The sequence below is a fragment of the Thunnus albacares genome, chromosome 10, assembly GCF_914725855.1.
Source record: "Thunnus albacares chromosome 10, fThuAlb1.1, whole genome shotgun sequence".
NCBI classification, from domain to species: Eukaryota; Metazoa; Chordata; class Actinopteri; order Scombriformes; family Scombridae; genus Thunnus; species Thunnus albacares.
The window spans coordinates 30,828,194-30,855,281 of NC_058115.1; the positions used below are offsets into that span (position 1 = coordinate 30,828,194).

The 27,088-nt window shown below is 39.1% G+C and overlaps 1 protein-coding gene and 1 long non-coding RNA gene across 4 annotated transcripts in view; one reads left to right on the forward strand and one right to left on the reverse strand.

Annotated features, from left to right (window-relative positions):
- fat2 (FAT atypical cadherin 2) overlaps positions 1-6,057 on the forward strand; it is a 118,952-nt gene extending 112,895 nt beyond the window's left edge. For all 3 annotated transcript variants that reach the window (XM_044363613.1, XM_044363611.1, XM_044363612.1), the window contains exon 29: positions 1,886-6,057. In XM_044363613.1, the coding sequence (XP_044219548.1) occupies positions 1,886-2,391 (506 nt within the window). In that variant the 3' untranslated portion in view covers positions 2,392-6,057. The remainder of the gene's footprint in view (positions 1-1,885) is intronic.
- Positions 6,058-19,118: 13,061 nt separating this feature from the next.
- Positions 19,119-26,755, reverse strand: LOC122990496. Its single transcript, XR_006405383.1, has 4 exons — positions 26,042-26,755; positions 22,454-22,543; positions 22,188-22,311; positions 19,119-19,252 (listed from the first exon to the last, which is right to left on the reverse strand). It is a non-coding gene; the product is annotated as an uncharacterized LOC122990496 (long non-coding RNA).
- Between the last annotated feature and the right edge of the window lie 333 nt (positions 26,756-27,088).

Genomic DNA, 27,088 nt, shown 5'->3' on the forward strand with positions numbered 1-27,088 from the left:
AAAATTAAAGTGTAACAAATAAGTGTTCATGAAGTGTTCCCTTGGGAGCACTTCATGTGTGTCAGTAGTTCAGCTTTATCTCTGGGGAGCACTCCGGGACTGATGTCCAAATTAGGAAATGTGCGTCATGTAGCAGGTGGATGTGACTCCCCTTGTTGAGACCTGCTGATAGACGTAACAGCCGAGCAGAGGAGAGACACTGAGATAGCGATGTAACCGACCTGTGCACTGGTATTTAACATGTTTATTTTTTTCTTCCTGAAAACAAATAATTTTAAAAATATTTGTATAAAACAAATATTCGTAAAAAAAAAAAAACTAACAAAAAAACAAAAAACAAAGAACAACTATTTGTGCTTTGCCGAATAATGTATTTGTATTCGGGCACATCCCTGGTAGCGAACCCCATTTTTAGATTGACTTTCTTTTCCATTTTATGTTAATAAATACAAGCAGCTGAGTGTCAACAGGTTCATGTGCCAGCAGCATTTTTACAGCTTTTTCCTCGCTGACACATTGAACAATACTGATTTATACCTTCTATGCATGTACAAATGATATAATACACAGAGAGGCGATGTCATCTGAAAGGGAAAAACAAGTATGATTCACCGCAAGGTCGTCAACAAGCAGCGTCCTCCGCAATCAGACCGAGACTATTCATCCGCCGCACAATGCTAAACCCGCAATAGCAGATATAAAACATTTATCACATATAACTTCTCATTGAGGATTATTATTAAATAAATATTTCAAGGTTGAGGACTTCGCTTGAGTTTAGTGTCAGGAAAATATTTACATTATTATTATTATTATACACAAAAAACTGAAGGAGCTCACCATCAAGGTTGCCCTTCAATTGTCTGGATTGTAATTCTGTAGATCCGAGACAGGAGGATTTTTTTTACGCCGCTGCTTGTCACTAGAAGTCTAGATCTGTCATCTCACGTAAAGTTAATGTGGTGACTTCTGGACACTCACCTTTATTTGGACGTCTCCCCTTCCTCCTGTTTATGCTAATTAAACCCCACACTACTTTAAATCTACAGCGAAGGATTTAATATGCATCATCAATCAGTCCTGCACAGACACACACGCCGCCGCACAGCAGCATCTGTCCCACTGTTTATTAGCATTAATCTTATAATGACAATAAGTGTTGATTGAAGTTGTGCAGTCTGAGAGCTGATGCGACTCCGTGGCTGCTGTTCAAAAACTAAACAGGGAGGAACAACTCAGTGTGTGTTTTTAAGCTGAGGAAACTTTTCTAAGATGCGTTTTTTTATTGCTTGTTATACAGATTATATGATTGTGAGAGGAGCTTTTATTAAAATATACTCATCCAGCAGTCCTCATGTTACCTCACATTAAAACAAGTTTACATTTGGGAAAAGAGGAAACTGTTATCGGTTTGGTACTCGATTTGTTGAAAAGAAGTTGGAAAGGTTCATCCTTAATATCAAAATATACAGAATTAAAAGTGATAAATTGGATGATAAGAAGATGAATTTGCATTTTTTGCTGAAGATTTTTGTTTGTGTGGGACATTTCATAGATGAAAAATGAACTTGGATAAAATCTGTAATGACAATACTGTTTCTAAATTACATCAACGCATTTGAGCATTTCTGCTCTCCAGTTTCTCATTACACACACATAAGGATAATCATGCAATAAGGTGATATCGGATGATATATCAAGATCAAGCTCTACTTTCAATTTCATCTTGTCTGCATCATTTATTCAACCTCTGCTCTCTCTAATCTGTGTTTATTATATGATATTATGATTGTTATGCTGAAAATGTTCTCTCAATGTATTTATGATGCATTTAAAAGGAAACAAGAACAGAAATCCTCATGTTTCTCTCTATCTGTCTCCTCAGTCTACCCAGCGGACCCCGACTATTACGGCCGCCCAACCGTCCAGGAGTTCCCGCAGTTCGACATCGTAGAGGACACCTACTCCACCTCCACCATGGACTCGCGGAGAAACTCTCGATTCGGCGGCTTCCCGTTCCCGCTGGACCGCTGTGACCGCCGGGCGCCGCTACCGCCGTGCTACAGCAACCAGAACCTGGATGACTTCCTGGGTCCGGACGGGCTTCCTCTCCCAAGCTCTCAGTGCCCCAACGAGTACACCGCCATCAGCTACTACCCAACCCAGCACGCCCGTAGCCTCGACAACGTTTCGGGAGGCTACAAGAGACTCAGCATGCGTCTGAGCGTGGCTATGCCGTCTTACGCCGAGCAGACGAGCCCGCCGCCGCCGCCGCCGGCACCTAACGCCGCCCAGCCTCAAACGCGACCGGCCGGGCATAACCCGCGAAGCTACGATGGCTCGAGCATGGTGGAGAGCGATTACGGGAGCTGTGAGGAGGTGATGTTTTAAGACGAAGGTTAGGTTTTGAAGGCTACATCTGTTTTGTGGCAAATTTGCGTCCTTGCCAGTAATTACTCACTTTCATACGAGAGCTTAAAGACTGCGAGTACACACCATCTATCCACTACTCCTCCATTCTAAGGCAGCTTCTCAGATGGGACTCTTTGAACAGCGGCTCAGCAGTGTCTCGCTGTGAGATCTGAGTTTTTTTTTTTTTTTTGATGGAGATGAAAGTGCCATGTGAGACAATGGTTCAGATGTCTTTCATTCGTTTGACTTTTTAAAGTAGTGCAGTCTTGCTGTGCCAGACTAAACGGGGGTGAAGGGGTGGGGGTGGGGGGGTAATTCAGGACTCCTCCAGACGTTTACCTCTGCGGAAGAAGTTCAACAGAAGTTCATCTTCGTCTAAGAGACGCCGCCGAGAGCGCTCGTTGACTTGTTGGAGGTTATGAAATCGTGAACAGTATTACTGACTGACTGGACTGTTTCAAAGTCAAATCAAGACATTTTTTTTTTTTTTTTTGAAGTTTCAACATGAAATCTCAGAAGAAGAGTCCGCTTTCAAAACGTGTCCATCTATATCTCCTGCATTTTCACTCCCCCAACCACTTGTCTGACAAGCCGGCCCCATTCGAAAAACATCCATTTCAGCTCTGCCAAACATTAATAATGATATGTATACTACGCACCGTATGATGTGATTGAATGTGGAACAGCAGGTATGAGGAAAACGCCGTTACCGTGACAGTCGCCAGCGTGACATTCAGACGATGCTCAGAAATGTCTCGCTGATGAAATCCTGATAAAGAGCTTTGATGAGGACTGTTGCGTTGGGTTGATCATATCCACGTCCTGCTGTGTTTTCATGTGAAATGTATTTGGTTATTAAAAAGAAAACTGCAAGAATGTCAGAACATCACCACTAGCTGTGTCTAGCATCGGCCCACTATTTCAAATCTAAAAAAGGTATTAAAAAATGACACATTTCATGCGGGATAAACATTTCATTGAACTCTTTAATCTGCTTGTTTATTGTTGCTGTCTGTTACAATGAAGGGGGCTGGATCCTCATTTAAAAAAAAAAAAAAAGATGAAAACCATTAATGAGTGACAAGGTGATGTAAGTCGTGTCGTACATGTATTTTATCAGAATATCAGAGCTGTTTCCATTATTGTACATTCTGTAAATTTTTAAATCCGTAAGCATCTCCTCATGGATGTTAATTAGTGTGGACTAGATTACAGTATTTTCTTCGGAGGAGTAATTGGTGTTTTTGTGATCAAGTTCTGCTGTTTGGTGAGAACACTTAATGTGGAGTTGTTTTTTTTTGGTTTGTTTTTTTTTTGCCAGCAGTAAAGAAATGTCCATGCAGCCATTTTAAATGGTGTAAATATGCAAGCAGCAGATAAATGATAATGTTTGTTTTGGTCAACAGCTTGTTGTGCAGTATGCAGTCAAGTGAATGTGTTATACTGAATAGTAGATTTTGTGTTTAGCCTGAAAAGCATCTTTTAAATAAAACTGTGTAACAGTTTAAATCCACGATATTCACAACGAAATCTGACAAAAATACTTTAACATGTTTTTTTCTATAAAATTCAAGAGTAAAACAAACTTCAATATTAATCTGCCAAATGTTTCTCCATCATCTGGTCAGAGTCCAAGGTGACCTCATCTAAAACCACTGTACTGTAAGACAAGAAAAAGACGCAAATTCTGACATTTTAAAAGAACTTGCCCCCAAAAATGTTTATCAAAAACCCAAAGGTATTTCATTTGATATAAAATGGAGAAAACAAGTAAACATGAAGACTTTTTTTATGACTAATCAGTTTTCATTTGCGTAGATTTTTAATCTAATCAACTGACTTAACATTTCAGGTCTTAAAGCTCTTTTATCTAATTGACTCTCTAAAAACAAACCCCCCTTTTAGTAATAATAACCATACAGTATGTGGACCATCTGTGTACTTTGTTTAGGTACAAAGTATGTTAGCATAGCATACAGAGCCACATACATTATGTATAAGTTGACACAGTCAGTGTAATCAAAACAGATGTTTCAGCGCTCAGCAGTCTATTCTTCAGTCTGTATTCAGACACACAGCTCAAATCTGATTCGTTCGTGCCTCCCATCGCTATAACAACAAATGTCAGCAAATGATTATACTGTCCAAACATCACACAACCTCGATCGGGACGTTTGTGAATTCCAACGCAGATAGTTGAACCTCAAAGATCAGATCTCAAAGACAAATCAGATTTTCCAGCTGTTTGGACAGTTTGTGTTTTAGCAAAGGATGGAGCGCGGGGGGAGGGGGGGGGGGGGGGGGGGGGGGGGGGTGTGTACACAGTGTTTACTGCTGCTGCCTCCATGTAAACGTGTCGGGCATGCAGATGATGCTCGCAATATCAAAACCTGCATGAACTGATTTTTTTTTTTTTTTTACAGAGCTCTCAGAGGTTGGGGAGATAAACAGGACATGAGGGCACTGTTTGTGCTAGAGGAAGGCATTTGTTGTGACTTGTAGGTGCTAACGGACATCAGGGTGATTCAAACAGGAGTGAAAATATGTTTTTTTTTAGTCACAGACAATGTTTCTGTAACTCTCATTTGTTCTTAATGTCCCCACAGCCTAATTTGTCCCATCTGGCACCATAATGAGCTAAATCAAAGCGCACACTCTGCAAATATTAATACGTACTGCTGCTGCTGAGCGTTGGGAAAATATCAGGGAGAAAGGAAGACTGAAAGAAATTATGATTTGGAAGCATTTGCAGCACAAAATTCAGGATGCATTAAAAGAGACTCGCTGTACGTGCACATCATGGATTTTTAGCTAATGATCATTTCTGTCTTCTGTTTATCTGATGTACTCGGGGGCTAAATCTTGTCTGAAATCTGCAATCTGACCTGCACCTCAAGCATAAAACACGCCAAAACAAAACAATGATTAAAAAATCTGACAGAATATCCTGAAATGACATTGAGGGTATACTCAGCACAAAGAGAGACAACAAAGACGACTTCTAGCCATTATCATAAGCATAATCTAGCCTCTGGACTTCTGTGCAGTTTTCCCATCATACATTTTATTTTGTTGTTTCATTCTCAGCTTTTTAAGGCAATATTTGTATGCAAAAAGTAAGATTTTTTTGAAGATCAGGTTAAGTTCTGTATCATAAACAACTTTAAATCATGCTGTCATGCTTTAATCTCTGGTATATTCAGTTTTTCCAAGTATTTGACTAAATTTGCACTCAAATGCGACAGAAACATCACTGAATCCTCCCACTGAGCTGCCCTCAGCGTTGTATGTCGCGGGTTAATGCAGAATGTCCATCACTGGTGGTTTAACTGTAACTGCTGTTTTGATCAAAACAATTTTTTTTTTCAATTTGTACAAAAAAAAAAGATCTTATAATCGAGAGTTATTGTGTTGTACATACAGTCTGCATCTGTGTGTCGTTGTTTGTGCAGAATGTGACTTCACTTGAATGTACGTTACATTTGTTTTCACTCATTTCATTCATAGTTTATTTTTGTATCAATGTGGGCCTCCCCATGTTCTGCCCTGTTGTTTCTCTGTGAGAGATTTTATTAAGATGCTGTCTTTCCATTTTGTTTTTCAATATTGTAAAGACAATACGAATAAAGATATTATCTTCTATGATCGCTGATTTGAGGATATCTGAGTTCTTGCAGACAAGGTTTTTAGAAAAATAAAAAAAAAAAACATCTGTGGGTTTTGTCACTGTCTGTCTGGAAAGAAAAGTGGAGAAAACTTTATGCTCTCTCCAGACAGGATTAGTGTTATCAGAGGAAATCATGGGTAATTTGAATCTGCCCATGCACATCAGTGATGTAAGTCACCCAGACAGCAAAATCATTTTCTGGGTTAGTACTGAGAAACTTCCTGGGTCAAACAGTTGGAGGCTGGATCAATCAGCATGTCATGGGACTGTAGTTCAGATGATAACAGTGAGCAGCGCTTTCATTTAAACGTCCCCTCCAGGCGTGTTTTAGGACATAAAAATCCTCTGCAAGGAATAATAAATCGTGTTTGATGTGTTTTTCACACAAAAAGCTTTCCTTGTTACCTTGTTAAAACCCTTAAAATGACACCTGCTCTTTCTCCCTTGTTGAAATTATTTCATTTCAGAAGTTGAACTGCTGGACACAAGATGTCTCCTACTTCACTGTAAAGTTCATTCTCAGTGTTTGTGCACTGGAAGCTTCAAGTTCCCACATCACACTTGCGTAAGCTGTATAATGGACCACGACCAGCTCCAGAGTAGAACATGATTTGTGAGATCACATATGTCACAAATCATGTTTGTACCGTAGCTACACATCTTTTACTCAGATTTAAGGTGAGCAGAGACACTTTCCTCCTTCAGCAGATGAATATGAGAACAAACTCTGCACATACATCATTCTGCACCGTGAAGGTCAAACATCCTACTGAAGAAACAAGAAGCAAAGGGGGCTTCTTAAGTAGGACTACTTAAACTGAGTGCCCCCTCGTGATCGACATGCATGTTGATTGTGACAGAAGCGATGTGTTTTGCAATATTTTAATATATGAGTGACAGTTAACAACTACATTGGTTTGCCAATGGTGACCGGCAGTTTCATCTGAATGCCACGGCGATTGTGGTAGTCCAGCCAGCATCCCTGCTTGTTTAGCCTCAATAGTCTTACAAAATGACCAATGGTTATGGAGACCACCATTCTCTGACATAATGCACTTTTAAATTCACCTGAAATCCTACCCTCGCCTAAGCAAAGCTGCTTATCGGGCCTCATATTTACATGATATCTGCTCAAGCTGAACTACAGTGGCTGGCTCAAGTGGTTTGATAGGCAGTTTCATCTGAATGCAGGTTTCAATATAACCGATGGCCCGACGGCAGGGGTCAGTAGAGGTTTATGCAGGGCAAGGACGGGCAAGGACGGACCAGTGACAGCCAGGAGATGGAGATGTCATCGTTTTCAAGACACGTGACCGATGAACTGCATCATGGTTTGCTGAAATACAGGTGTGTAGGGCAGCGCTCTTAGCCCGCTAGCTTTTTACCAGTGAATCTGATGGGTCACCAAATATGGTGTATCACCAGTACTCGAAAAAAATTTCAGTGGAAGAAAAGGCTACAACTTGCGAACTCACTAGCCGGTTATCATCCTCACTGCGTAACTATGTGCATCACTCCATCCTCTGCAGGAGACACACAACTCTCCGTTTAAGTGTTAATCACCAAGGTTAATAAAAGACAACATATACAGTTTAGTTAAAGCCAACGAAATGCTTGCTGCTGATCACCAGGAGTATTTTTCTATGACATTATTAAGGTTTAGCCTTCATCTCTGTGGCTCCTGCCAGCTTTGTCAACATCTACAGCAGAAATCTCTCCTGAAGTACAGATATTACAGCTGTTGCTCTGTGTCTGTTTGTTTAACTGCAGTTAATATAGGTTTAAACCTAAAGTAACTAAACTAAGGTTTAACCCAGAGTGAACACAAACAAATGCCATTCTGTTCTTTCTCTCACTGTTCACTGTTAGTACATTTCTGCAGAGCTCTCAGCATTTATTTTATTGTTAATGTTGATGTTGTTAATGGTAATTTGTTTGAGTTTATTATCAAGGTTATCCATACATAAATTATCTTCTCTTCTCCTTATGTATTCCACACTATCTGGCTTTACACAAGATATGGAGAAACCTACATTTATACACCATTCACTTGCTGAGCCAATATGTGCCTAATTTTACATTTTGCATATTTGTGTAACATATCAATATTACATATCAATAACTAAAGGAAAACAACAAAACTACTGGCCAAGTGGGCCCGCTCCGTTGTCCAGCCACCATCACCGTTTATCTGGTTCCACTAACCTTACAGGCAGTCACCAATTAACAATCATCCTCAGCTACCTCACCATAGCAAGCAACAAAGCAAACACTCCTGTCTTAAACATCACCAGCTAACACACTAGCCAACAGCAACCAGGAATTTGAACATACATAGACAGAAAGAAAAGCTTGGATCTCTGTAAAGGAGCAAACCACAACCCTTTCACAGCATATAAACTTTGTAGTCAGCAGGTGTTTGATACTTAAAAGATTAGAAGATCTAGACTAAGTCTTAACTAGACTTAGCAGGTTTTAATTAAGGAGGATTGAGCATCTGTGTAGGGTTTGATAGAATTTGATCAAAATCAAACCCATGTATTGAATCTGAATCCTTTCAAATCCCTGATCAAATCTAATAAGCTTTCAGTATCTGCAAGTCATTAAAGTATGTAGAGAAACTTTTTTTTTATGACCAACTTTTTTTTAATTGCTTTTTTCCCCCATGTAGTTTGGTAAGGGTACAGGGCGCACAACACAAAAGGACCTCACCCCCCCATAGACATAAACAAAAACCATAGACTATAGCTGCCAATCTCACCATATAATCTATTTATACACATATATTCAAATATACTGTACGCCAAATTTTTATTCCCATGACCCGCCCTACTCTGCCTCTGATTGGCTAGTACTCGGTGCCTTCGTTGGTTGGGTTGGTTAGGCATGAGGAGTGAGATTGGTTAGGGTTAGGATATGAATATCAGGGTAAGCCAATCAGAGGCAGAGTAGGGCGGGTCATGACTTCGCCATCTTGGGAAAAAAAATATGGCATACTGTACATAGCATATATCTACTGTTGATGAGTATACAGGATCTTGAAATCCATAGTCCAGTCACCCAGATGGAAAAATAGCTAAAGAAACCTTAACCTCCTCCTCCTCTCCTTTGCTCTCCATTGAAACATGTAGTATAAAGTTTATGGGGAGGTTTCCATCTCATAGCCAGGATTTGCTTTGCTGCTGTTAATCCTGCAAACAAAACGCTCTTCTTATGTACAGGTTGGGTTATGGTTTACTCATCATTCAATAACATGATTTGGGGTAGACCGGGTGCAGAACTATCCAGTATGGCAACCTTTGTCTTAAGCAAGTACACTTTTGGGCAATCACACATCATATGGATGTAAGTACCAACTGATTTTGGCGCGTAAAGGGTTTTGAGTAATTCTTAAGTGACATCTTTTTCTTGGTGTTAAGTAAAATCTTTGAATTAACTTGTAGTTCAGTGATTGGTTATTATAATTGCGAGCAGAAAGAGTCATGTTGTTCCATAATCTGCCAATTCACTTTGAAATTATACTCTTTTAGATCAACGTTCCATACAGAAACACAACCTACAGGTCTGTTCAGTTTGTTTTGTAATTTTATATTCAGGTAGGAGACAAAAACAAGTTTTGAGTTTACCACAGTCATTAAATGCAACAAAGGATGAAGTGCCAAGGGTTGATGTCAGGGGACACTATTGCTGTACGTAGCTGTAGGTACATGACGAAGGAGCTGCTAGCCAAATAAAAAAGTCCATCTTCCTAAAAAAGGTCTGATAAAGTATGGGGATTTTGTTTTTGCCACTACTGATAAATAACCAGATTGCCACCAATAAGTAAATGATTGTTTCTGAAGATGGTTGTGTCTTAATTCCATTTTATATCCCACTGACCTATTCTAGCAACCTGTTTCTATGCATTAACTGAATGTGCAATAATTTGTCCAAAGTTATTCAAACAAGGAAAGATCAGAAACCTCCTGCCTGTCTGCTATTGTGGATTGTAGATTTACTCTGTCACACCAGATAAACTTGGAAATTTGTGCTTTCAGTCTCTCCCAAAAACCCACTGGGGGTTGCCTCATGTTTGAAAAATATATATATTTTAGGTAATATACATGGGTCCTGATCACTAAGTAATAAGTGATGATTTTTGCATTTCTTCTGTTACCATGTTTATTAATCTTTTGTAGTTTCTTACAATTTTGTCAATTGATGAATATATCTATACCCAAGTATCAAAAATGTACTTCTATTGGTGTCCATCATCAAAGTCAACATCAGCCAATGCTGAGTTCAGAGGGAGTAGGGAGGATTTGTTCAAACTGATCTTGTAAACCTGAGATTTAGGTTTGATGATATTCAGTGCTGCTGGCTAGGATTGTGGCACACTGTCATGAAATAATAAATCATCAGCATATAAAGCCAATTTATGATATGTCATGTTTACGACAATATGCTCCACCTCTATGAATATTTCAGATCTTCTGCACGAATGGTTCAAGAGATAAAAGGTAAAGAGTAACGCTGACACAGGACAGACATCCCCGTCTGGATCCTCATTCAACAGAAAATTATATGGGACAGTCATTAGATGTAAGTACTCTAGCTGTTGGGTTGTATCTATGACCTTTTCTCCAAAACCCATATTTTTCATTGTGTACCATAAATACTTCCATTCAAGTCTGTCAGATGCTTTCTCATCACCGACAGACAGCGCTGCACATGGGAACGGTATTTTAGATGCTGCATCTATAATATTTAAAAGTCGTTTCAAGTTATCTGCTGCAAATTTTTGTTTAATAAAGCCAGATTGATCTGGGCAGATTAAAGTAGGCAGTACTGATTCAAGACACGAAGACAGCACCTTGGATTACAATTTTATGTCTCCATTAAGTAGAGACACTGGACGGTAACTTGAGCCAAGTCAAGTCCTAAAACTGTGATAATAGCTGTATTTACATCTCCGTGGAAGCTTCCTTCTCTAATGACTTGCTGGAACATATCTAATAAGAGAGGACCCAATTCCTCCCAGAGAGTAAGATAGAGGTCTGGGAGGGCGGCGGGCGGGGGGATACCATCCCAACCTGATGATTTACCACAATTCATTTGTTTCACTGCTTCATATAATTCATAGGGGAGTAATAGGGAAGTTAAGTGAATTCATTTGTTTTATTGTTAATTTTGGGAGATTGAGAGAATCTAAGTCAGAGTTTGTAGCCCGTACTTCCCATATATAAAGCTGTTAAAAATAACGTTGGGACTCTGCATTAATTGCGGCCAGATCATAAACCAAAACTCCATTCTTTGTTGTTATATAAGCAATATGTGACTTTTGATCATTACTATGATTTCTTTGTTGTTAGTAAGTAACTAAGACTACTAGCCTTTAGATATTCTGTTTGTCTTGCTCTATGAACTCTGCCTTTCATGTATGCACAACATTTAATTCAGCTTTAACCCTCAGTAGATCTTCCTCCCTGTCTCGATTATAATTCTGTTGTTGCTGTTCAATTAATAATGCTTGCTTACTTTCAAGCTCCAGTACTTCTTGGAGCTGAGCTTCATTACAGGGAGATGCGAAGGCTATTGTATTATCACGGATGAAGCCTTTCATTGTATTCCATAAACATCTCACATTTGTAAACATATTCCTGTTTATTCCAATTAACTCTGTTAGCTCTGATTTAAATTGTGAAACACTGTGGGTCCTGCAGTAGCGTTAAATTAAAACATCATCTTAAAGCACAAAGGTTTTTTGTTTCCAAAATCAAATTCACATGTGTTAGCATAGTGATGATATAATAAAATAATCTCTGCTTTCTTTATATATGCCGCCATATTGGCTGAAAAAAAAAAAGATTAATGTCTCGCTGAGTAAAAAGCATACTGTTTCAGGTTTGCGTGATACATTCACCAAACATCAATCAACGAATGACTCATAACAAGATTTTTTAGTGCCAACGTGGCTGGGTCGTTGTTTTGGCCTGACCTATCCATACAAAGATCAATGGCAGAGTTCATGTCACCTTAAGACTATCATGTAATCTGAAAATCCTTTTAAAATGTCTGTCAAACTGCAGTAGAATGCAGGATCTTAAGAGTTAAGAGGGTCATGTACAGATAACAAGGACACATTTTTACCACCAAGAAGACCTCGTCCACAGACTGTTCTGCCAGTCATGTCATTCCCCTTTTTGACGATATCAATTCAAGATTTTAATGTATTAAAATGATCGCTCCCTTTGTTCTATTTACTGCTGAGGAGAAAGATTCAACTACATATCTATGACTTACCAGTTTATTTATATTTTGTGACATTATGTATGTGTCTTTTGGTTGAGGAGAGGGAGCGCTGGTAACGTTAGTGAGGAAGCTGGTGAATCAGATCAATAAAACGTTATTTTCTGATTGTTTCACAGCAGTTACAAATAAATGAGCCCACAACCACACAAACCTGCGGAGGTGCACTGCAAGGCCCGATAATGGCATTAGTCTTGTCAAGCTCCTTCATCCCTTCGAGATAATGAAATCCAAAATATGTCCAAATGGTTGCCTTCATTGCCGATGGGGCAGGTTATATTTGTTTTTCTGTCAGGTACTCCATTGCTCGCGGTCTTCCTTCTTGCCCCTGGAGTTGGGTCAAGGCGTAAACCCATGCGGCATCATTGCGCCATCTATGGGATTTAGCGAACTAACTTATGTCAGGAAAAAATGGAAAATAGCACCGTGGCAGGACTGAAAAATGTGAATCGATTCTGAATCGGCAGAGATAGAATCGCGATTCTTATGTGAATCGATTTTTTTGCGCACCCCTACAATGCAGAGACCTGAGAACCGCTGTAATATGTTCAGCTTCCTTGGATTTTGTTAGAACTCTAGCAGCAGTATTCTGAATGAGCTGTAGCTGCGTTCTTGCAATAACGCGATATCAATCTTTCTCCTATCAAGATATCTGAAGTAGCCGATGAACTCCTGATGACCATTTAATCCCTGTACATTCCATGAGATAAAAGATAATTTTACTATTTAAGCTTGTAAAGACTTATGAGATTCCAAAGTAATTGATTCAGTTATCATAAGCTTGTGCATATTTCTATCAAAATAAGAGAATGTTTTTAAAATAAAATACAAAAACATAAGCAAAAGCCATCTAACCGTCCCACACCTGAAGAGGGTAATACAGGTGAAACACTGTAACCGCGTCCCCCCCGACTCTTCTTCAGACTTCCTAAGGCAAGCATTACTTAGCAAAGCCGTGGCCTTGGACTATGCTGGTCACACATCACCCTCTATTGTTCTCCCACAGTCATTAAGTCTGAATAGCCTTGGATGGGAAAACCTTGGATGGGTAGGTTAATCCATAGCAGAGGTCTGTTTTGCACAAGAGCGCTCTTAGTTCGTCAAATGATGCTTGTTTTTTTTCTGTTGTTCTGCTGTAAAGTCAGGAAAGATGCTGGTCGTGTGCCTTTTATATTTCAGCCCCTCTGGAATTATCTTTTTTATGACCGTGAGACAAATAACGCGCTGTCTCGTCTCAAAGCTGTTCAATCTTTCAATCATGCACCTCTGCGGTTTGTTTTTCCCATCCCTGTGCGTAGTAGCAACCAGAGGTGGTGTTCCTAGTACCTCGGATCCAAAAAGTTTATATAGCATCTCATTTACAAAAGATACTGGTCTACCTTTTTCCATTCCATCTGACGGTCCCAGTATCATCAAATTGAACTCTCTGCTGTGATTCTCAAGGGCTTTTGTTTTTTGTTTCAATGTTGTTATTTCCTCCAGTAATGTCTCATTTTCCTTCTCCAATTTGGTCGTTCTCATTCCGGTCTCATTGGCAGCCATCTCAAGCACTTCCACTTTGGTCACACACACTATTACCTTTGATTGAATCTTAATCAGATTCTCCTCGATAGGCTTCAGGGTGGATTGGAGACCACTGGCTATTTCTTCTCAAACTGTTGTTCTCATGAGTGGAGCCAATTCAGCGTTCTACATTGTAAACTTTGTCTGGGAACGTGGCCATATGAATGTTAAATTGTTTGTTTATCTATCCATGCCAGAAAGACATAAATAAAACCAATTAATCTACTGCAAAAATAAAACAGAAGCTGAGCTTAAAGGACGTATTCTTGAAAAACTGGAGACTTTTACATTTTAGATGAGATAATAGTTTGTTAGAGCCTGATGAGGCACCAGATAGGACTGTTCAGAGCCACCGGAAGTTCAGAAATAGTTTTAAGTAGCAGCCTAATTTATGTTCACAACCTACAAAAGTCTACAATGAATAAATACCATATAAAACTGGTCACCCAGAATATATATTATTCTTGTCAATGGATATCAAAATAGCCTTTATCTCTCTTAGGCCCAGCACCAGGATGAAGGGACTGAGGGGGCATTTTTTTTCATAAATAAAATTAATTGATTTAACCATGCAAGAGCCTCAGAAAGGCTAAATAACAACAATATAAGGCTGCTGTTTCAAAATCAAAGAATACATTTATGAATCATATTCAGGCCATAGTGCTTTCATATCTGTTTCACTTCTTCATGTTAACATCTGAGTGTACGGTGTTCTGAAGCTTCATTACAAATCATTACAAATTCATTGATATATATATATTCACATCATTCAATGTATGATTATGTTTTGAATACTCTCTTACTGAATTGTTGAAATTGTATTCATCCACCACATGATTAGACTCTCTTTTTGAAGAGAAAATGTGCTTAAAACATAAAAAAATTAAAACAGGAAAATTAAAACATACAAACACGGAATTTTACCTACTGTTACCCTGGTGTCAGTCACACAGGCTATCGCTGTCATCATTCTTTCTGCTATCAGATAACCACTTCAAGGCCTTGGAGCCTGGTGGCTGCAGGCAGATAACTTAGAAATGAACTGAAAAAATGCCTTCACAGTAGGCTTAGTACCTGAGCCTACTGTCCAATATGCAGCGCTGCCTGATATGCCCAAGATGACTGAGATAGCTCCTGAATTACAACTGATTATAGAAATCTACTGTGTTTACTGCAAAGTAAAGACTAAACATGCTATTAAGCATAACATTGTTTGTAGGGGGAAAAAAGTGTCTTTTGGGGGATACAAAAGGTTTTCCACCATATACATGGCTAAAATCAAAACAAAAACTCAAAAAATAAAACCATTAAGGGGCATTGAGACCACAAGTTGGTTAATAAGAAACAAGAAAAGATTTGTGAGCCTAAAAAGGTGTCCAGGAAGAAATATGCACAATGTATTGAATGAAGTATTATATGAATTTAAAACTGCTCTATGCCTGAAATCAGGCACCGTGCCTGAGAACTTTAAGTCCCGCACTCTTAAAACCTTGTTATCATTGGTTCCTGACAACATCTAGCAGTATATTTATATTTCCATTTGGCTTAATAAATAATTGATAACAGTTTTATGAAACTGATATTTCACTAAAGGAGGAAGGAACATACTGACTACAAACATACAAAGTGAATTTTTAATGCCTGGAGGCCTGAAATATATCATCAGTCTGGGTGATATATTGCTATTTATTTTTTTGGGTGAACCTACTTTCCCCTAAACTTCTTCGTCTATTTCTGCTTGAAGTTGGTGATTTTCCAAAATTCCTTTGAACAACGAACACTCAAATATCTGGATGTGACATAACACCACCAACATTTACTGTGATCTTATGAAAGAAAAACACCTTCAAACTTCGACCATATGTTCAAAGAACATTAAGAGATGTTCTTTTGAACAGTTTTAGAGTTGGATTACAAACAGTTTAAAGGAATAATTTCACATTTTGGGAAATACATTTATACATATCTGTGCATTAAGTTTGGTGCTTGAGCCAAGAGGCTGTCTAGATTTAAAGCTGCAATTAATCGATTACTCGATCGACAAAAAAATTCATCAGCAACTATTTTGGTAACGGATCAATCATTTAAGTAATTTTTCATTCAAAAATTGTCAAATATTCTCTAATTTCAGCTTCTCAAATCAGAGACTCTTCTGCTTTTCTCTTTTATATTATTGTAAACTGAAAATCTGATTGTTGGTCAAACTAAACAAGCAATTTGAAGACATTTGACCTTGGAGATTTTTCACTATTTTCTGATGTTTTACAGACTAAGCCTTAAATCAATTAATCAAAAAATCAAAAAGATTAATCGATAATGAAAATCATCTTTAGTTGCACGCTTATCTAGCGTAGTATAATGCTGAGGAGAAGGAGGGGGGAAACAGTTGGCCTGCGTCTGTCCATCTCACTAATTAACATTTCGTATCTCGTTTGTTTCATCAGTACAAAAACAGAAACTGTAAGAGTGACAAAATGTAGTTTACGCAAGTTACATGCTGCTGTTTAAGTATTTGACTATTTCTCTTATCTCTCTGTACTTTCAACTGTCAATTAAAGGAAAAGAAACGCAACAGAAATAGAGAAATTTGTGCATGCATCATAGTTTCACAGGTGAGTTTAAGCGCATGTGTCCAACTGGTGATCATCAAACTAAGCCAAGCCTGGTGTCTGACAGTGCACCTGATTGTGACTGACTAGGCTGTTTGTCTCTGTACTTTACTCACATTGCAGCAATCTGATTAATTACAGTGAACAAACAATGTGATCGACCAATCAATCACCTGCTGAGCTGAACCAGACAGACACTGACTCATCTTCTTATATAAGTAGTTACTAGATGAATGAAACAGTTGCATTTCTCATTAACTACACGGCTGTTGCTGGGTGATGTACTTCCCGTCTTCCCTCATTAATAAACCTAATATTATATTAATATAGAAGGTAATAACTTCCTCTGTCATTAGTGGAGGCACTTTGTATCTCAGGCGAGGTGGAAGCCTCCACAATAAAACTCGTCCAATCTGCCCCAAAGTTCTCATGTTTGATAGGAGTCCAGGCTTGAATAAATCTGCATGCCAATATTGAGTCATAGTCATAGTGCCACCTATTGACCACAGGAAGTCATGAAAATTACATGGTGTGGTCTACACATGATATACAGCAAAATGATGTATAATTACTGGGTGTTCTCCAGCGCCAAATAGTGGACACAGGAATAGTTATCTCCTACATGCAATGTCCAATATTCATGAATAAGCACATCCGTGTCAGGTGCCTTCCAGTAAATGTATTGGTGTATCATGTTGCTCTGCAATAACAGCAGTTCGACTGCAGAGTAGTTCGACTGTGGCACACCCTGATGTGCATGAAGGAGTGAGGGCCCGATCATCACTGCTGGCAGCTTTAATTTGATTTGATTTTGCCATAAACAGTGAAAACGACTATACATAAAGGCAATTACAGAAGGCACAAATATTAATGGCTGTTGCAGAGGAATGTCAGCCATAGATATATGATCAAAAATTGGGTTTGATATGGTAAATTGTAATAAATATATCTTTAAAATGTGCTCATGTGTGCATCTATGAGTTTAGGGCTGCAACTAATAATTATTTTCATTGTGGATTAATTTGTTGATTATTTTCCCAATTAATTAATTAGTTGCTTGGTCCATGAGATGTAAGAAAATTGTGAGAAATGTTGATCACTATTTCCCAATGCCCAAGATGACGTCATTAAATGTCAACCCAAAGATAATCTGTCATAGAGGACTAAAGAAACCAAAAGATATTCTCATTAAAGAAGCTGGGATCAGAGAATTTGGACTTTTTTTCTTGAGAAAATGACTCAAAATGATTAATCAATGATCAAAATAGTTGGCGATTAATTTAATAGTTGTCAGCTAATCAATTAATCAACTAATTGCTGATGATCTGTATGGGCTTACATCCTCTTTCCCACAATGTTTTTTTCTCACTTTTTTGTCACATATAATATACACATACATATAATACATACAGACATATATACTCTCTTTTTTCTCTTCTTACACACACACACACACACACACACACACACACGTTGTGTAATACCAGTTCTTGTCTTTAGACCCCAGCTGTGGAGCTGCCTGTCCTCTCTAACCAGCTGTCAATCACTCTTTCCATCTCTGTCATTCATAGACACACAGTGTAAACACATGAAAACACTGGTGTCAGACAGCAAGGGTGTAAGTGTGTTCGGTGATAAGTTCAAAGAGGAAGACATAGAGGAGAAACATCACTACATGTTTTGACTGTTGTCTTTGTGCTCTGACAGGCATCTAGCCTTTCCCGCCGAGCCCTATAATTTATCATTTTCATGCTAGACGCAGTCACAATATGGGTGTGCAATCAATCTTAAATTGCCTGAGCTCATGGCTGAGCAAGACCCATGACAGACAATAAAAAGGCAGCAAGCTTGAGGATTTTTATGCCTATAAACGGACAAATCCGCCTATAGTACACTGGAAGCATCAGGGCCTGAATGTTATTAAATTATTTATTTATTCAATTATTTATATAGCACCAAATCACAACAGAAGTAATCTCAGGGCACTTTTCACATAGAGCACAGTGTTTCCTCTATAATTGTACAGGCCTGGTGGGCCACCGGACCAACGAGAACCCCCACCAGGCCAAAAAATCTTTTTGTCATTTTAAGTCTTTAATATATACCGAGAAAACAAAAATATGAATGCAAATATAAATTGCAGACCGCCTGCTGCGCCACCTGACCGAAGCCGACTGCGCAAATATGCCTCGTCCCTTTAGGGTTAATTTACAGACACTCAATATTGCAGCAAACTGCCTTGACCGGTTGGGTTTAGAGCATAGACTGTATATAAATATAGACGATGTGTCTCTACTTCATACCGTTAAGCAAAAGTGAAGCCAAAATATCTCCTTTCCAGAAGCTGCCATCTTGCTTGTGTGATGTCATCTGGAGCCAGAGTCTGAACGGTTCAGTTGCGCCGCCTGACGGACGTTTGAGCTGACGCAGCTGTTAATCATGACGTCAGACCCCCTTTTTATATCGTCAAATAACTAATTAAAAACAAACTTAGCAGAAAAATGAGAACTTGGACAAACATCAGTGTGATAAGAACGACATAAAATGACAGAAACCATCTTTGGGTGAAAATTTATTTGATGTGTACTTTGATTTTTTTAGTTTGGCTCATGTCCCATCCACTAACATGGAGAGGACGGGATTTATGACTTAAACTGCAGCGGGCCACCAGGGGGCGATCCAGATGTTTTTAGGGAGCTGTCATGACGTCCATCTTTATATACAGTCAACGGTTGAGAGAGAAAGAGGGACACAGAAGCACAACAACAATAATAATGATAATGATAATGATAATAATAATAATAATAATAATAGCAGGTGTGGGTGTCAAGCAGGACCACAGCAGCAGGCGGCCTGCAACCACATCCCATGGTAGCCAATGATCCATAACCAGGCGGCCTGCGACCAAGATCCACAGGAATTTCAGTGCGGGATCACGGGAATGTGCATAATTTAATCAATTCCCACAAATCTAGCACTCACAATATGGAAAATTCCCGCACACATTTGCACACAACAGTTTGCAGAGACGGTGTTCCATGAACACAGTGGTGTATTTGCTGAAATGGAGAAACTCATTAAGATGATATATGATCATACCAATTGCAAGTGTGTCATGTGAACGTGGATTCGGCACACGAAACAGGATCCAAACCAAATTGAGAAATTCACTGAGTAATACAAACCTCACAAATCCAATGCTCTTCTCAGTGCTCGGCCTTCCCCGAGAGCAGTTGGATTTTTTTTTTTTTTTTAACAAAGTTGCGATTAAGTGGAAAGAGATGAAGCAGAGGAGACGGCGTACAGGGAGAGAACAGAGCATGGAGACAAGAGAGAAGACGGAGCCAACAAAAGAAAGACTCCAACAGGGGAAACAGCCCCCCCCTCAACCCCTGTCACCCCTCTTCCCACTTTGAAAAATGAATTTCAGGCCCTGGGCATGCTAACAAATGCTACCTAACACAGCATAAAAATCAGGTTGGAAAGAGATTCACAGTCTTATTATTGTTACATTTTCTGTTCAGCCGTCTGAATACATCTCATCGTATTCAGAGGTGTTATTTTTTAATCCCCTGAAATGGATTAAACCCAGAGTTAAGTCTTGACAGGTTGAAATGAGGATTAGAAAAGAAAAAAAAAATATGTGTCACATTTGTCATAATACTGAAAGCTCATCCTTCTGTTCGCTAGAATATTATCCCTGATATTTAATATTTCCGGCTTTCTTCTCCTCACGCTTTTTCACAAGTCCATGTGTGGTGACTAGTAGACCTCAGCAGTTTCACAAGTAGCATATTTATGAAAAAAAAAAACCTGCTACACAACTGTAGATATAATCTTTCAAAAGCTGAGGGACACATCAGCGATTCAGAGATGCGTCCAGTCTCACCCTGCTGTCTGGAAGGTGCAACATGAAGAGCTGAAGGTTTATGGATCACAGCTCCAACGCAGGTCCGTCGCAGATGTTTTAGAGTCAGAGCATCTGCTCTTCTGCAGCCAATATTTTATGTGTTTTGCAAGCACACTGAAAACACATTTGCAGATAATTTAGATGTGATAATATATGCTCGGCGTCTATACTCTGTTATGACAACCTTTTGTTGTTTCTTTCTCTATGATTACTCATTTTAAATGTCGACACAGCCTTTCTCACAACACAGTGGCTTTCACTCTATTTTTGTTTGTATTCTGTCAGAGAATGTAATGATCATAAAATTATGATTTATCTGCAGCGCACAACTTGGTAGTATTTATGAGAAAATCAAGTTTTATACTCATCCCATTATTGGACAACAGGAAAGAATGTAAATGAGAACAACTTAATTGTGACTTTAGCTGCAGAACTGAGCTGATCCGGTCTCTCTGCCACGCTTCTCTCTCTCTCAGTAATTACAAACACAAAACATGTAATCATTAAACATAACTTTTAAGTCATTAGCCAATAAATACAGTAATTTATATGCAATCACCAATGAATTTCAAGCTACAGAGACATGAGCTGCTGCAGCAAAAATGGACCCCATGCTCACAGCTGGAATCCAGCACAGCTAGATCCAGTGAACATTGGTCATTAGTGATATCTGATACCAGACTAGAGCTGCAACTAACAATTATTTTCATCATTGATTAATCTGACAATTATTTTCTCGATTAATCCATTAGTTTTTTGATCCATAAAATGTCAGAAAATGGTGAAAAATGTCAATCACAGTTTCTCAAAGACTAAGATGACGTCCTCAAATGTCTTGTTTTGTCCCAACCAACAACCCAAAGACAGTTTATTGTCATATGTTACAGCTGAATGTGTTGCCTCCTGTTTATTGCTCTGCCCAGGTCATCTACACAATCAGTCCACAATGAGGTGCACCTGGCCCAGGGAGGAAGGGTTAAATGTTCCAGGTGTCTGCTGCAGGGAGAGGCTTCTTGATTGTCTCTCAGCCTGGGATTTTATGTTATTTAGTTTTTCTGTTGCATTTTGATTGTTGATAGCACTTATTTAGTGTTCTGGTTGTGTTTTTAAAAGGTGTTTGTTTGTTAAAAGAGTTTTAAATTGGGTAAATGGTGGATTGTTGTTCGCTCCATAGGACCGACTGAGGGTAAGGCATAATGAAACCAGAAAATGTTCACATTTAAGAAGCTGGAATCAGAGAATTTAGACCTTTTTACACAGAATGACTCAAAACGTTTAATCAATTAGCAAAATAATTGGCAATAACTTATGAGTTGGCAACTAATTGATTAATCAACTAATTGTTGTAGCTCTATACCAGACCTTTGAGGCATGTGTCCAGTACAGAAGTCAGAGTATCAAGGCTTGCATTGCTTCATTTCTGGTATTTTTGTCACACAAGTTGATTGACTGCAGTCCTCAATCCAAAGATATTCAGTTTACTATCATAGAGGACTAAAAAAAACAGAACATTTTCACATTTAAGAAGCTAGAATATTATACTTTTTGCATTTTTTCTTGTTAAATGACTCAAAACGATTCATCAGTTATCAAAATAGTTGGTGATTAATTTTCTATCCATCCACTAATTGATAAATTAATTGTTGCAGTTCTATACAACCTTCCAACACAACATCAAAACCACTGTGTTTGCCACTAAACTACAGATGAATTGGTATTTTTTTATGTTAAGACTTACTTCATGGTTTCCTGCTGTGAATTCTTTGGCGCACCAGGTGCCCCTGAAGCCATGAACAGTAAAGCCAGTGCATCTACCCATCACTGACCAGCAGCAGTTATCTCATTCACAACCTCTGCCGTCTCTGACCAACAACAAACAAAACACACAAAGACAGCACAAGATCAGCAATGGCCAACAAAAAACCAACAACCAACAGCAGCTCACATTTCAGTGACTTGTTACATTCTTATCCAGCACAGCCCAAAACATGGGGACGCACTTACAGAAGAGAGCAGTGGGATTAATGTCCTCCTCTAGATAAAGATGTAGGCTGCTTCTGTACCCTCGCTTCGATGCCTCCGTCTCCTCCAGCACTCTCATGTTTACCGTAATCAACACAACAAGAGACAGATAATACACTCCTCTTGTAATGACGGTGACAAGAAAGCAGTGGCACCACAAATGTCTTGTATTCCTTAAAATATGCATGACTTCTTTTACTGTGAGTTGAAAAAAAAATCTTGTGCACAGCAAGGAAAATCTATACTTTTGGAAAGCTTAGTGATTTATCATATTGTATTTATTCTGCATTTACAGAAGCCAACAAGGAGACTGAAGGAGCTGAGGGTCACTTCAGAAATATGGCTGTGCTATATGACGATATATATTGTGTGACGATACGAAAGCGTCCATCATTTCATTTATGCTCTAACGTTTATTTTGTGTCACAGATGACATTCCTTACGGCATTATTGTCATCATTTGGAGTCTGTCCATCTTTTGGCGGCATGCAGCAGCTTCTCTGGCTTCTGGTTATGGTGTAATGACTGTTGTGCAGTTAACATGACCAGTGCAACTAGGCCCAGAAGGTACAGTCCAACCAAACTGAACATTATCAACAACTCGTCCGCCTCACTTCCACCGAAGCTTAGAGCGGCGTTCAGCAGACTGCAGCTACTTATGGAGCTTTTTCCCCTATCTTTATTCAAGAGTGTGGTATATCAATTTGAGAGCATAATTTATTGATTACACGTTCAAATTTTGTAATTTGTCCCTCAAAACCCTGCCCCCTCAGATTTCTTCTCTGCTTTTGGATTTTTTGTGCAACAATCCTGTCAAAATCCCCCAATCAACAGAAGGCCAGGTTTAGTGTTGACCAATGAAATGATCCCTGCCTCCTTGCGAGCTTGTTCGCTTTACTTCTTAGAGCGTCCCGTACGGGCCGGGTTAACTGGGTTCATCCGCTCCCGCCCTCCAGGACTTTATTAAATGTACCTCCCTTCCTTTTATTTATGACTTTTGGAATAAAAAGATGGTTCATTTATGCACCAGCACCCGTGATTTTTACTGTAGTACATGTATGCTGCATACAGTATTGTAGTAGCCGCCTACCTGTTGGTGTGCTGGAGGAGAAAACAATGTCACTTTCATCATAAACGTTTCTATGGTTACGCCCGTGCGAGAAGGCGAGATGGTCGCTTGAACATTTTTTTTTAGCGTTACAAGGACCCACAGTTGTAGTTTCCTCAGGCCGATTAGTAGCTCCTCCATTCGGACTGCTGCTAGTGCAAAGCCACTGACACAGTTAGCTTAGCATGTTAGCACTTGCTACTGCCAATAGCGTATTTGGATCAAATCAGGCAGTGCTGCGTTCAGCCGCAGGGTCAAGCTGAGGTGTGTGGGGTTGTGGCCGTGTTTATTTGTGCTCTACAACGTAACCGCTGTGAAACAATCAGAAAATAACTTTTTATTGATATGATTCACCGTCTTTCTCGCTAACAGCGCTCCCTCTCTCCATTCATAAAAACAAAGATAGGGAAAAAGCTCCATACGACTTGGCTTAACAGCAACATGTCAGACTCGTTTCACATCGGCAGGTTGCTACTCTTCCGTGCAAATCGGAATCAGTTGTCGGGGAAAACCTGAGGAGATTGACTCTGCATATAATTATCTTTAATTATAAATGATTGGTTCCTTAGATGATGTAGGAAACCCTGCCTGACTGAATGCTTGTTTTTGAGTCTGTCTTTGTTACACTGCAGTTTCAAAGTGGAAATGCTCAGCTGTGACATTCACTGCTTATTTCACTCCTGATATGTCTTGTAGCATATGAAAAACACCACATGGACATGATAACAAGGTTAAAAACTTGATTTTCATTGGAGGGGGTCTTTCAGGCTGTAACTGAATCTGATTTCTCCAAGTCAAATCTGATTTTGCAGAGGGCTGTGAGGCAACAGAATATTATTTCTTGGAATTTTTTATGGCTTCTGACCAAATTACACTATATTTCAGCACAACATGATACAGCAGCCATCCCAGACTAAAGATTATGAAATAACATACCTATCTATCAAACTCACAGTTTAATCCCTTTTAGAGCTGCAACAATTAATGATTAAATGATTAGTCGATGAACAGAAAATTAATCGCCAACCACATTGGGCTGCAGCTAAAGATTGTTTTCATTATTGATTAATCTGTTGATTATTTTCTCAATTAGTTGTTTGTTCCATAAAATGTCAGAAAATGGTGAGAAATGTTGATAACTGTCTTCAAATGTCTTGTTTTGTCCACAACCCAAAGTTTACTATCACAGAAGACTAAAGAAACCAGTAAATGTTTGTATTTAAGAAGTTGGAAACAGAGAATTTGGGCATTTTTTTCTTTAAAAAATGACTCAAAACCATTATTTGATTGTCAGAATAACTGGCCATTAATTTTCTGCTGATTGACTAATTGATTAATCAACTAATTGTTGCAGCTCTAAACATTGTGGTGTACATGAAGGTAGCGCTGTCGCAGTAAAGGACTATCTCCTGTGGTGATTCAGGGTGGCTCAACAGCGTGGTCTTTGCTGTCTATGCAAATTAGCACCTTTTTTTTTTTTTTTTGTGAAAATCAGGGTATGTTAGTCTGATTATGTGTCAGTCAAATGGAACAGCAGTACTTGACGTACACAGAAAACACTATAAATCGTGTTGTGGCAGGAAACAACGTTGGCTTACAGCCAAGTCCCCTTAAACCTGGGATTTATGAATGGAGTCTTTGGCTGGTGTGTTTGGCTGGTGGACAATTACTTTACCTCGCAGGTTAGATGGCAGCCTGCTCGGCCGTGCAGTGACCCAGGAGATTTTAAACACATAACCGAGACAAAATATTCATACAGACGTGTTTTTAAATACCAAGCATCAGCACCGACCCCTCGGTCAGCTCACCCCTGGTTTCCATATTGTACGTTTCAATAAAAAAGCTGATCCAAGAAAGGCCTCCACAGGTTTATGAAATCCTGAACATTTCAGAGTTAGCACAGAGTTAGTTCTCTTAATGCAGAAACACATTAAGAACCTCTTTACAACACATCATAGCAGAAGTAGTGTCCTTATTCCATCTCAACAGGACACATTTTATTGCCAAAAGTAGCAGTTTATCGAGTAGTTTATGTTTCAGAAAAGGACGTGACACACTTTTAGCAGGTAGACTCAACAAAAAAGAAGCCTGGATCGTTCTTAAATGTGATTTTTAACATATTATTAACTTCTTTGGCTATAGAATTCCAAAACCATGAAATGTATTTGCATTGCCAAAAATGATGAAAATAATTCCCTTGTCTTTTCTGACATTTAACACATAGAGGTGATAGATTATGATCCATTTTATTTCGAATAACTGGAGTTATGTGTAACCTATGAAGAATTTTATAATTTCCCTCAATCTACTGCAAGTGAAGCTTCTTTTAATACAATCCACAGCTTCTTTCCATCAGTTCTTTCATAAAATTCTGAGATTTCAGCACCACTCCACGTATAACCATGGAGCTCTTTTCTAGTGGTCCTCGGATCTTGAGCTTCTCTTCTGACTAATTTTCTTACTGCTTAATCAGCAATCTTGCAAGGAGCTCCTGTGCGTAGCCGGTTGATGGTGGAGTGATGCTGCTTCCACTCGCAGATAATGGCCCCAGCGGTGCTCATAGGAACATTTAGGAGTTGAGAAATCAGTCAGTAATCTGTGCCATTCCTACGGTGCTCAGCAATCTTGTTGCAAAGGTTTTGGAAGAGCTCTTTGCCTCTTATCATCATGAGATGGTTCTTGCATGACAGCTTGGTAATAAGTAATATATTCACAGATGTCTAACCCTTTTTAAAAGAGTGGAAGTGCTAACAGCCACATGCACTGACCCAGCTGATTCTAATTAGCACAGATAAGAGGACTAATCAGTGGGGTCACCTGGTTCAGTGCTTTTTCATACTTCATGTTCAAGACTTTTGTCCTGTGTCATTCCAATTTAATGCACATAACCTTTCTATTGATTGGAAAGTTATGATATCTTAAGCTGAGTTAATACCAATGTCTGGTCTTAATTTCATATGAATAGCTGCACTGGAAATATGTTAACTGGAAAAAAATGTTGTAACATAATGTTACATCTTCTTACCTTGAGGACGGCAGACACCCTGGTTTGCCTGTTAACCTGCTCACAAGTGGCAGGAAACAGTCACAAAAACTGGAGAGACGGTGTCCGCCCTGGGCTGCTTCCTCCCGTTATCACACCACGGTGTCCCTCTCTCCCTAACCGTAATAACAGACCCGGACGACAGCGTTTCTACCGGTCTAAAGCTACTGTTAGCTAGGCTAAATAGCTTCCTAACATGCTAACCTCTTAGCGGCTACAAACACAGCGCTTATCACAGGAGTATCTTTACTCTGACTATAAAATTTAGTAATTACCTCTCTTTTCTTCTTGACACAATAAATCCACATGACAACTTTCTTTTACAACTTTCCTCACTCGTTTTATGTCCTGTCAACTGACTCAAACTGTTTTTTTTGAGTCTAACCGGCCGACAGAGGGTGCATGCGCACACACATTAAAAAAAGCTGACCTAACTGAACATCAAAACATATTTTTAAATAAAATA